This window comes from Somniosus microcephalus, chromosome 6 (assembly GCF_052327205.1).
Source record: "Somniosus microcephalus isolate GS21.2 chromosome 6, FLI_Smic_1.0, whole genome shotgun sequence".
NCBI classification, from domain to species: domain Eukaryota; kingdom Metazoa; phylum Chordata; class Chondrichthyes; order Squaliformes; family Somniosidae; genus Somniosus; species Somniosus microcephalus.
Window position 1 is genome coordinate 100,461,318 of NC_140992.1, and position 12,759 is coordinate 100,474,076.

The 12,759-nt window shown below is 44.4% G+C and overlaps 1 protein-coding gene across 1 annotated transcript; it reads right to left on the reverse strand.

Moving 5' to 3' along the window:
• Nucleotides 1–6,376: 6,376 nt before the first annotated feature.
• On the reverse strand, nt 6,377–8,778 carry LOC147115958 (eotaxin-like). Its single transcript, XM_085990633.1, has 4 exons — nt 8,620–8,778; nt 7,975–8,095; nt 7,423–7,500; nt 6,377–6,980 (listed from the first exon to the last, which is right to left on the reverse strand). The coding sequence occupies exons 1-4, from the start codon at nt 8,681–8,683 to the stop codon at nt 6,953–6,955; spliced, it is 291 nt and encodes a 96-aa protein (XP_085846759.1). The 5' UTR covers nt 8,684–8,778; the 3' UTR covers nt 6,377–6,952.
• Nucleotides 8,779–12,759: the final 3,981 nt, after the last annotated feature.

The following is a 12,759-nucleotide window of genomic DNA, read 5'->3' on the forward strand; positions in this document are numbered from 1 at the left end:
GGCGGCAGTTCAAACCGGTGGCAGTGAGTCAGGAGCAGCCCGACTAGAGCGGGCCTGTGTGGGAACACAGAATCGGCGGCAGTTCAAACCGGTGGCAGTGAGTCAGGAGCAGCCCGACTAGAGCGGGCCTGTGTGGGAACACAGCATCGGCGGCAGTTCAAACCGGTGGCAGTGAGTGAGGAGCAGCCCGACTAGAGCGGGCCTGTGTGGGAACACAGAATCGGCGGCAGTTCAAACCGGTGGCAGTGAGTCAGGAGCAGCCCGACTAGAGCGGGCCTGTGTGGGAACACAGAATCGGCGGCAGTTCAAACCGGTGGCAGTGAGTCAGGAGCAGCCCGACTAGAGCGGGCCTGTGTGGGAACACAGAATCGGCGGCAGTTCAAACCGGTGGCAGTGAGTCAGGAGCAGCCCGACCAGAGCGGGCCTTTGTGGGAACACAGAATCGGCGGCAGTTCAAACCGGTGGCAGTGAGTCAGGAGCAGCCCGACTAGAGCGGGCCTGTGTGGGAACACAGCATCGGCGGCAGTTCAAACCGGTGGCAGTGAGTGAGGAGCAGCCCGACTAGAGCGGGCCTGTGTGGGAACACAGCATCGGCGGCAGTTCAAACCGGTGGCAGTGAGTGAGGAGCAGCATACCAATTCAACAGCAGGGGAGAGAGGTAAAAAGTAATCAAAGTGTGACATCACCAGGAAGCAGGTAAGTGATTGGTTGGTGAGTATTTGGTTGGTGAGTATATCTCTTTTTTTTTAAACTTTAACTCTGGTTTATAGTTTCTAAGGTCTCTCTGGTGTAGCAGGGACTGTTGGTAAACCAGTTAACTGTAGTGTAATTAGTGGGATTGATTGATTTAATTTAAATTCAATTAATTAAAGGGAAAGTCATGGCAGGACAGCCGGGCCCCGTGATCTGCTCCTCCTGCGATATGTGGGAACTCAGGGACACTTCCTGTGTCCCTGACAACTACATGTGCAGGAAGTGCATCCAGCTGCAGCTACTGACAGACCGCATTGCGGCGCTGGAGCTGTGATTGGACACATACTGGAGCGTTCACGATGCTCAGGACAATGTGAACAGCACATTTACGGAGTTGGACACAACGCAGGTAGAAGTTGGACAGGAAGAAAGGGAACGGGTGACCAACAGGCAGAGTACTAGGCGCAGGCAGGAAGTGCAGGGGTCCCCTGTGGCCATCCCCCTCTCCAACAGATACACCACTTTGAGTACTGTTGGGGGGGATGGCTTATCAGAGGAAGACAGCAGCAGCCAACTTCCTGGCACCAGGGGTGGCTCTGCTGCACAGATTGGGAGGAAAAAGAGGGGTAGAGATATAGTAATAGGGGATTCAATTGTAAGGGGAATAGATAGGCGTTTCTGCGGCCGCAAACGAGACTCCAGGATGGTGTGTTGCCTCCCTGGTGCAAGGGTCAAGGATGTCTCCGAGCGACTCCAGAACATCTTGGAAGGGGAGGGTGAACAGCCAGTTGTCGTGGTGCATATAGGCACCAACGATATTGGTAAAAAGCGGGATGAGGTCCTAAAAGCGGAGTATAGGGAGTTAGGAGATAAATTAAAAAACAGGACCTCAGAGGTAGTAATCTCAGGATTGCTACCAGTGCCACGTGCTAGTCAGAGTAGAAATAGAAGGATACTTCAGATGAATACATGGCTAGAGGAATGGTGCCAGGGGGAGGGATTCAAGTTCCTGGGACATTGGAACCGGTTCTGGGGGAGGTTGGACCAGTTCAAACCGGATGGTTTGCACCTGGGCAGGGCTGGAACCAATGTCCTAGGGGGAGTGTTTGCTAGTGCTGTGGGGGAGGGTTTAAACTAAAATGGCAGGGGGTTGGGAACCTGAGCAGGGAGACAGAGGAAAGGGAAACAAGGATAAAAGCAAAAGATAGGAAGGAGAAAAACAAAAGTGGCAGTCAGAGAAATCAACGGTTTAAATCAAACATGGCCACAGTAAATAATAATTCTAATAGGTCTAAGAGTGTTAAAAAAACAAGCCTGAAGGCTTTGTGTCTTAATGCGAGGAGCATTTGTAATAAGGTGGATGAATTGGCTGCGCAAATAGAAGTAAACAAATACGATTTGGTTGGGATTACGGAAACGTGGCTCAAGGAAGGCCAGGACTGGGAACTCAACATCCAGGGGTATTCGATATTCAGGAAAGATAGGCAAAAAGGAAAGGGAGGTGGGGTAGCATTACTGGTTAAAGAAGGGATTAACACAATTGTAATGAAGGATACTCGCTCTGATGAGGTGGAATCTGTATGGGTAGAATTGAGAAATACTAAGGGGAAAAAAAGGTTAGTGGGAGTGGTTTATAGACCTCCAAACAGTAAGGCGGAGGTTGGGGATGGCATTAAAAGAGAAATTAAAGAAGCGTGTAATAAGGGCACAGTAGTCATCATGGGTGACTTTAATCTACATATAGATTGGTCCAACCAAATGAGTAACAATACTGTGGAGGAGGAATCCCTGGAGTGTTTACGGGATGGTTTCCTGGACCAATATGTCGAGGAACCAACCAGAGATCAGGCCATCTTAGACAGGGTATTATGTAACGAGAAAGGATTAATTAGCAATCTTGTTGTAAGAGGCCCCTTGGGCCGGAGTGATCATAATATGATCGAATTCTTCATTAAGATGGAGAATGAAGTAGTTGACTCGGAGACTAGGGTCCTCAATTTAAATAAAGGAAACTATGATGGTCTGAGGAGCGAGTTGGGTAGGATTGATTGGGGAATGGCACTCAAAGGGTTGACGGTGGATAGGCAATGGCAAACATTCAAAGACCGAATGGATGAACTACAGAATTTGTTCATCCCAGTTTGGCATAAAAATAAAACAAAAAAGGTGACTCAACCGTGGCTAACAAGGGAAATTAGGGATAGCATAAGGTCCAAGGAGAGGGCATATAAATTGGCCAGAAAAAGCAATAATCCTGAGGATTAGGAGCAGTTTAGGATTCAACAAAGGAGGACAAAGGGATTAATTAAGAAATAGAAAATAGAATATGAGAGTAAGCTTGCAGAGAATATAAAAACTGACTGTAAAAGCTTTTATAGATATGTGAAGAGAAAAAGATTGGTGAAGTCAAGCATAGGTCCCTTGCAGTCAGAATCGGGGGAATTTATAATGGGGAACAAAGAAATGGCAGACCAACTAAATACATATTTTGGTTCTGTCTTCACAAAGGAGGACACAAATAACCTCCCAGAGATGCCGGGGAACTTAGGGTCTGATGAAAGGGTGGAACTGAAAGAAATCAGTAATTGTAGGGAAATGGTGTTAGGAAAATTGATGGGACTGAAGGCCGATAAATCCCCAGGGCCTGATAATCTACAGCCCAGGGTACTTAAGGAAGTGGCCCTAGAAATAATAGATGCATTGCTGGTCATCTTCCGGAACTCGATAGACTCTGGGACGGTACCCATGGATTGGCGGGTAGCTAATGTTACCCCACTATTCAAAAAAGGTGGTAGAGAAAAGGCGGGGAATTATAGACCGGTAAGCTTGACATCGGTAGTGGGGAAAATGCTAGAGTCCATTATAAAAGATGTAATAGCAGAGCACTTGGAAAGCAGTGACTGGATCGGACAATGTCAACATGGATTTACAAAAGGTAAATCATGCTTGACTAATCTACTGGAATTTTTTGAGGATGTAACTGGTAAAATAGATAAGGGAGAACCAGTAGATGTGGTGTATTTGGACTTTCAGAAGGCTTTCGATAAGGTCCCGCATAAGAGATTAGCGTGCAAAATTAAGGCACATGGGATTGGGGGCAAGGTATTGACTTGGATAGAGAACTGGTTGGTGGACAGAAAGCAAAGAGTTGGAATAAACGGGTCATTTTCCGAGTGGCAGGCAGTGACTTGTGGGGTACCGCAAGGATCGGTCCTAGGACCCCAGCTGTTCACAATATATATTAATGATCTGGACGAGGGAATTGGATGTAATATCTCCAAATTTGCAGACGACACAAAGCTGGGGGGGAGGGTATGCTGTGAGGAGGATGTCGTGAAACTCCAGCACGATTTGGACAGGTTGGGTGATTGGGCAGAAACATGGCAAATGCATGATAATGTGGATAAATGTGAGGTTATCCACTTTGGTGGCAAAAACAGGAAGGCAGATTATTATTTGAATGGTAATAGATTGGGAGAAGGGGAAGTGCAAAGAGACCTGGGTGTTCTTGTACACCAGTCGCTGAAGGTAAGCATGCAGGTGCAGCAGGCGGTTAAGAAGGCAAATGGTATGTTGGCCTTCGTAGCAAGAGGGTTCGAGTACAAGAACAAGGATGTCTTGCTGCAGTTGTACAGGGCCTTGGTGAGACCACACCTTGAGTATTGTGTGCAGTTTTGGTCGCCTTACCTGAAGAAGGACGTTCTTGCCATGGAAGGAGTGCAGCGAAGATTCACCAGGCTGATACCTGGGATGGCAGGAATGACGTATGAGGAGAGATTGTGTCGATTGGGCTTATACTCACTGGAGTTTAGAAGATTGAGAGGGGATCTCATCGAAACCTGTAAAATTCTGTCAGGCCTGGACAGACTAGATGCAGGAAGGATGTTTCTGATGGCCGGGGAGTCCAGAACCAGGGGTCATAGTCTAAGGATAAGGGGTAAGCCATTTAGGACTGAAATGAGGAGGAATTTCTTCACCCAGAGAGTGGTGAACCTGTGGAATTCTCTGCCACAGAGGGCGGTGGAGGCCAATTCATTAAGTACATTCAAGAAAGAGTTGGATATATTTCTTAAGGCTAAAGGGATCAAGGGATATGGGGAGAAGGCAGGGACCGGGTACTGAATTTGGATGATCAGCCATGATCTCATTGAATGGCGGAGCAGGCTCGAAGGGCCGAATGGCTTACTCCTGCTCCTATCTTCCAGGTATCTATGTATCTATGCAGAGGTAAGTGTGTTTGGTGTGTTTAAAGTGTTTAAAGAAGTTTTACTTACCTTTACAGCCTCCCTTCCTTCAGGGCTCCGGAGTCCCTCATCTCACCGGCACAGAAAGCAGAATGGCCGCGATCTGTCAAAAATTGCAGCATTCAGCTTTCTGTTCTGGAGAGATCTCTAAATCACCCTGAGAGGAAGGAATTAACTTAGAGTACAGATTGTCTGATATTTCACCTGTCCAAAGGTCTTGACAGATGAAGTATCAATCTGTGACGTCACCTGTTGCTGGGTGGCCCTTAATTGGCCTGCTGAGCCCACTGGGCGGGCTCAACAAGGTCAATCAAGTGAAAATTGCGTGGGTTGGCTACAATTTGATGGAGGCGGGACTACAACCCCGAATGTTGTAGTCCTGCCTCCTACCCGCCTCCTCAATGAAAATCCAGCCCTTAGAGTCATAACGGCACAGAAGGAGGCCATTTGGCCTTTGAGTTCATGCCGGCTCTCTGTACAGCAATCCAGTCAGTCCCATTCCCCCGCTCTATCCCCGTAGTCCTGCAAGTTTATTTCCCTCAAATGCCTATCCAGTCTCCCCTTGAAACGATTCAGTGTCTCTGCTTCTACCACTTCCATTGGCAACAAATTCCAGGTCATCACCACTCGCTGTGTAAAAAAGTTCTTCCTCACATCCCCCCTGTATCTCTTGCCCAAAACCTTAAATCTGTGTCTCCTAGTCCTTGTGCCATCAACTAGTGGGAACAGCCCTTCCCAGTCTAGCCTATCCAAACCCGTCACAATCTTGTACATCTCTATCAAATCACCCTTCAACCTCCTTTGCTCTAATGAAAACAAATCCAGCTTCTCCAACCTGTCCTTGTAGCTAAGATTCCCCCCATCCCTAGAACAATTCTGGTAAATCTCCTCTGCACCCTCTCAAGGGCCTTCACATCGTTCCTAAAGTGTGGTGACCAGAATTGGACGCAATACTCCAGTTGTGGCCTAACCAGCACTTTATAAAGGATCAGCATAACTTCTCTACTTTTGTACTCAAAACCTCTATTTATGATGATTGTTGATGATTTTGCTAAAAATAGCAATCAGAGAAATTTTCCCATGATGTTTATGATGTTGCTAAATGTAGTAACCAGACAAAATCTTCCCCCAATATGTCCTACTTAATTGCCAATTGAGTGCCAGTTTGTAGGTTAATATTGTGCTGGGAACTCACCTATAGGAAGTCAGTGGTGAGTGCCCTAGATTCATTTCCATGGGGCTCTTATACCAGGCTGAGAGAGTAAGCTTTCGTCCCAATGTTCTCGGATGAATTTGAAGCCAGGCCCCAGGGGTGAAAGATCACCACTACCCCACACCCTAGCTCCCGTCCTTGCTGCCAAGTATTAACTGTTCACTTGAAAAGTCCATCAAAGAAGAACATGCCTATTCCTTCATATGTGGTTACAGGGAGACTCAAATTCTTTGAGAAAGTTTTTTTTATTTTGAAAATAATTTCTCTACAAAAATACAAAATAACTGTACAAATCAATAAATGCACAGGAAACTTTGGTTTATCCGAAGGTTAAAAGTCCGGAAAGCTCTATCTACCGGCAAAATTCAGGAGCCGTTTCCTATAAGTTTTTTTACTTCTCGTTGCTTTTTTTTCCCCAGTCAGGCTCTGCAAGGTCTGTAGCTAAGCAACAGCTTCAGCTAGAGACGCTTTTAAGCTGCAGCCGACTGTTTTGAAGCTGTTGCTAAGCAACAGGGTTTGTTGTTTCACATGGAGCTGAAAATCTCCGTATGTTTCAACATTAGCGCTGGTTTGTACGGCAGTTTTGATGGGACGGCAACAGTTCGGATATCACAAAGTTTCCTGTATTGAGATAAAGGACAAACAACACTGGAACAATATTGCACTGTATGACTGTTACTGGAAATAAATTAAGAGTTACAAAATGCTCCATCGATATATACACCAAGTAAGTTAACAAAAGGAAAGTGTCAGATTTTGTATTCTCTCAATGTTCCAATAGAAAGCAATTCAGTCGGCCTTGTTATGCCTTGTTACTCTGCATCATAGCACTGTAATGGAAAGACAACATTTTGATTATTTGTGAGTATATAGATACAAATTTCAGTCAGTGCATTTATATAATTAATACTGTACTAGTACTAGTATTTCCACTTTCTTTATAACTCCACTTTAGAAGAGCAAAATGATGTACCTTCCTGTGAAAAACTCAATATTATTCTGCTGTTCATCTATTATAATACCCAGTCAGAATCTCTACTCAATATGATGCCTGCACTAACCGACTCTAATTGCAAATTTATTGATCCGTTGTAATGGAACAACCTCTACAAACATCCAGTATATAAAAAATATAGTAAAAGACAAATACAAAGTGTAAAAATGTTGCAATATAGTTTTTAGGCCAATGTTTAGGGTGGACTTCACTGTTTATGTTACCTAGACCTCCTTGTCAGTCATTTCTAACTGTACTACACAATCAACACGACTTACTTAATCTCGTTAATCTTTCTCGATACCCAGCGTGCTTTCGGGTCAGAACAGAGAGCCCCTTTCTCCACTGTGTAAAATCTGAAAGAGAGCAGAAGACACCACATTATTCGAGCCACTGGAAAATGGAATTAAAATGGTCCAAGCATATCAATATATTTAAATCAACTCGTAGGCAATCAGTGCTTTTCAGCTAAACTGATTCTAATGTGTCTGTAACCCACAATAAGTAAATATTTTTTAGTTCAATATTGTTTAATCTGGTCTCTTTTATAAACGCTCTTTTAAAGAATAAGGCAGCTCTTCATGTCCCTTCACCTAACAACATGTTAAAAATGTGCTCAATGTTGGACAAGAATTTAACTTTTACACACTCCAACTAATACAAAAAAAAAGTTTAAAAAATCTTCTCTAAAGGTTGGTGCTTCAGAAAATGAAAATTATAAAGTGATTTTTTGAAAAAAAAAAGCAAAGTAGGCAAACGACCAGAAATGTTAAAAAGGCTCAAACAGGATGGACAGATTTCTGGATAGAGGAAACTGAATGGTCTCGTACATGATGGCTTCGACACAGGGAGACAACTCTGGCTGAATCCTGTAGTGCGTAACCTGAAATCGAATTGGCTTTCGGGACACCTTGGTGCAGCAGTTGGTGGTAACCATTCCGGGGCCTCGGTCTGAAAAAACAAACATTGTTTTGGTTTAATATTGCTCAAAAGAAAGCCCTACATTTCAAACATTATTTCAATCTGTGAACACCAATTCAGTCAATCCCAAAATCATATGCTGCTTACTGTAGTCCTTCTCTGAAAGACTATTTTTGTCAAGTCATGGACGATCTACAATATTAGCCACACAGTACTTATATCTTTTATTCACAGCTATCTTAGTAGGTCTTTAATATTCAAGATCTCTTTTTATCTCTATTCAAAGCTTCATTAAATACGCTATCTACGAGTCAGGATTGACTCAAACCATTTAGGTACTTAATTATATGCTGCCACACACTTTAACTCTAGTAGTTACTTAACGTTACATAATGATCTTCCAGTGTTTATCTGCCTGCCTGCTAGTAATACTGATATTGTCACAGTGCTTGTGCTGTATTAAAGTGCCTGGCCAGCCCTGTGAGAATATATCATTAATCTACACAGATATCGGTCACAAGGCTCTGTATTTAGAAATAAATACAGCAACTTACAAGATCTACTTAACACCGAGACAGCACAGAAGAGGACCAGAGCCACAACAATCTTCAGGTGCATGTTGTTCAAGAAGTGAATTAATCAACAGTCTGCAACTTTGTATATTCACTCAGTATGCTCAGTCAACTGGAGTCCTTTGTCGTCTCTACTGAGCTGTTCAGTCCTTTTATACATGATTACACAAAGGGGGATTTCCTGCTCTAGAAGGGAAAAAGTATGACACATTGAGGGGTGTGGAAAAAAGGCAGATAAAAAAATACGTATTTTAATAACAAGTGTTAAAATCATACCCAGGCTCCATGTGGTATCAAGCCAGGAAACACGTAACTGTTGGCGTGGCGCCAATTACGAATCTATTTTTAAAGGGGCACGGTGGGTAATGAAATATGTTTGGCAATTCTTTCCAATGGTGCTTCTATGCATCCATTGCCAATGAATATTTCACAACATCAGGTATTTAAAAAAATCCATCTTCACTTCTGAAAGAATAGCAATACTTATTGCAAAAACTCCTGCAGCTGCAAATACCACAGGTCCTGTAACATGAGCCTCACTGCTAGATTGTCTGGCTACACAGGAAATCTGCCTGTTACGAAAACTCCCTACAAGGGGACAACTTGGGCAAATTGGAGATCGTATGATCTGCTCTGTGCAACCTTTTTTGAAACAGTTGTAGCTTGATTTTAAATGGGGAAGAAAATTTCAACAGTAGTAAGAAAGACTTGCACTTATATCGCACCTTTCACAACCTCAGGATGACCCAAAGCGCTTTACAGCCAATTTTTAATGTATAGTCACTGATGTAATGTAGGCAATGCAGCAGCCAAATTGCGCACAGCAAGCTCGCACAAACAGCAATGTGATTGTTAAGTATGTGTATTGTATTGAACAATTAACACAAAGACTTAAACGTATAACTCAAACAGGTCTTTACTGGTTGGAGGTAGGGACTATACATAGGTCTTTACTTCATGCCCACAGGCGGGAACTGAGGGGAGATCAGTACCCACAGTACTATTTATACCCCTATGGCCAGGAGTGGTACTGCGTATCACTACGCCCAACAAGTAGTGCAGTCCTGTCCATAGGTTCAAAGTAGCACACATATTACATACACAACATTCCTCCCTTCCTAGCTTTACAGTCATCTCCCCATTTAACATAACGTAATAACATATATACATATATAACTTCAGGTTTACATAACAGAATAACATAGATACATAGATAACTTCATGTCAAAACAGATCACAGATTCAGTCTCTGCGGAAAACAGTTCACAGATTCAATCTCTGTGGTGGAGTCGAAGTTACAAGTTGGGCAGGACAGGACATAGTAATATTCGGTGTCGTCCTGATCTAGGCCAGCGAGAGGGTCTTCTATTTCCTCCATACCCAGCTGGGCATTAGCCAGCTTTTGTTCCAAGTCCAGACATCTTTCCTGAAGAGACTTCTTCATGCGTACCTCTTCATCCAGCTTTTTCTGGGCTTTCAGCAAGTCGTTTACTAATGACCTCATTTGAGATTTTACTACTTCAACTTCTTTTGGAGATTGATTGATCGGACTATTCAATCCCTCTACCGGAGCAGCTGTTTCAGCGGTCTGTTGTTCTACGTTGACGTGAGTCAGCGTACTTTTGGCATCCAAGGGCTGCTCTGTTGCAGTCATCTCAGTCTGTGTTGCCACCTCAGCTCTTCCAATAACCTTTGAGAGCTCCGAACCCCTTTCATTTGAATATTGAAGTTCGTGTTCAAGTTTTTCCCATTTCAGAGTCCTGTCCTTCAGCATATGCAGGAGTTGGCTGACCGTTAACTCCTCTGACATCAGACGTTTTGTGTGCTCCTGCTCCATTTTCTCCATCAGCTGCTTCTGTTGTCTTTCCAGATTCTCCAACTCTATATCAAAGAACTCTTTCGTTGCATTCAACTCTTGCTCACAACGGCGAAGCATTTGTTCTAATTGCTGTTGTAGTTTGAAATGGAGTTGAGTTCGAGCCCGGTGTCCCTCAGAAATGGGCACATCAGTAGACTTGCCAGACTCAGAATCCACAGTTAAACTATGTTGTTGTTGCTCAGTGGAATTCTGTGCTGAAACTTTGTCTTTTGCACCTGAGTTGGGCTTACCATCATCCGTTCCAGAGTCTGGGCCGACTATCTTCACCGAGTTCTCACTCGTTATTGTTTGTAGGAAATGCCAGTCCATATTCATTTTCCTAATCCACTCCCGTCCTAGTAGTGGAGAACCTCCTTCAGATATCACATATAAGCCCATTATTTGACTGTCTTCGCCCTTGTGGACCACTGCAACCTCTATTTTCCCGATGGGGTACACTCTTTGCCCCGTGTATGTTTTCAATATAATCCCCGTATCCTGTAGGGGAATATGTTGGAATAACTTTCCGTAATCTTTCTTATTTATGACCGTCAATGCCGATCCAGTGTCCAATTCCAGTTTTACTTGGACTCCTTCTATCTGAAGAGTGACCCAAATTGTCTGGAGGTCTGCACCTTTACCAGCGTTGAGTACTCTTAAGCTAGCCAGTTCATTACAGCTTAAGCTAGCCAGTTCATTACTGCTAGCGTCTGAATCGGACTCCTGTTCGGTCACCTTGTGTACCTTTGCGTATTTTCCTTGCGGTGACTTCTTGTTGCTGGTCTTCTTCCCTGACCTGCATACTCTAGCTATATGTCCAAGCCTACCACAAGTTCTACATTCTTGGTTTTTAAACCAACACTGGTTCTGATCATGCGTTGTCTTTCCACAACGATAACATTTGCCAGAACTCACACCCAATTTGTGTGCACTGAGCTCCGGTGACCGTAGCTGCATTACTGCCATGCCTCTCGCTGCGGCTTCGTGTGCTGCTGCCATAGTGACCGCCTTCTCAAGCGTCAGCTCATTCTCCTCGAGCAGTCGCTTTTGTGTATCCTGTTTAAATAAACCACACACAAATTTGTCTCGAAGTGCCTCTGTCAGTCCCATTCCAAACTGGCAATATTTCGCTAATTTACGCAATTCCAGCAAATAATCAGCATTGCTTTCATGCTGTAGCTGCCTTCTGTCGTAAAATTTAAATCGTTCCGCTAGCATCAGCGGCGTGGGGTTTAGATGATCTTTCAGGACAGTAACAATCTCATCGAACGTCTTATCCGCCGGTTCATCTGGTGATAACAGGTGTTTCAATTGCCCGTATGTCTTCGCACCCATTAAATTTAATAATGTTAAAGCTTTATCTTGGTCATGAATTTTATTGGCCTTACAATAATTTTTTACTCTTTCAACATATATGGCCCAATCTTCGAGGTCACTATCAAAGGTGCTAATATTCCCGTGTTTAGGCATTGTAGATTTGCAATTTCTCAGATTTTATTTTGTTTACTTGTTATCAAAGATGGCGGCTTCCCGCTCTTGCCGTCATCCTCCGCCCACAAAATGGCGGTTTTCCCGCGCTTGGCGGTCTTCACCCGTCCCCCGACGCCGTCTCCCTTCAGCCCCCGAGTGCGGCCCTTATCTTTGGTTCCGATCGCTGGCCCGCGCTGCGCCTCGCACTTGAAGCGGCTCCCGGCCTCTGGCTTACCCGCTCGTGCGTTTCACCGCGGCTCTTATCAGGGATTGCGATCGCCCTTATCTTCTCCAACTTCCCCAGCCCTGTCTTTGCAGCCAACACTGCACGGCTTACCCCACCACCTAGGTTGAACAAGGAAACTTCAGAAAGACTTCTGTCAGTCGCTGGAAGCTGTCAGGATGTTTGCTGCACTCCAGTGCTCAGTCGCTGATGGAAGCTTCAGAGTCCTAAAGCCTGTCGCTTCTAGTGGGGTGGTGATGTTTGAAACCTCTCTTCAACTGCCGCAGGGTAAGAACCTGACTCGTCGCCAGTGTTAAGTATGTGTATTGTATTGAACAATTAACACAAAGACTTAAACGTATAACTCAAACAGGTCTTTACTGGTTGGAGGTAGGGACTATACATAGGTCTTTACTTCATGCCCACAGGCGGGAACTGAGGGGAGATCAGTACCCACAGTACTATTTATACCCCTATGGCCAGGAGTGGTACTGCGTATCACTACGCCCAACAAGTAGTGCAGTCCTGTCCATAGGTTCAAAGTAGCACACATATTACATACACAACAGTG

Bases quoted from the DNA above. Each gene is read 5' to 3' on its own strand.
- LOC147115958 (XM_085990633.1), bottom strand. From the start codon at position 8,683: ATGCACCTGAAGATTGTTGTGGCTCTGGTCCTCTTCTGTGCTGTCTCG. The intron at 8,096-8,619 runs GTAAGTTGCTGT...TTGTTTTTTCAG, and splicing joins CTCGGTGTTAAGTAGATCTT to ACCGAGGCCCCGGAATGGTT. The intron at 6,981-7,422 runs GTAAGTCGTGTT...TTTCCATTACAG, and splicing joins AGAAAGATTAACGAGATTAA to TGCTATGATGCAGAGTAACA.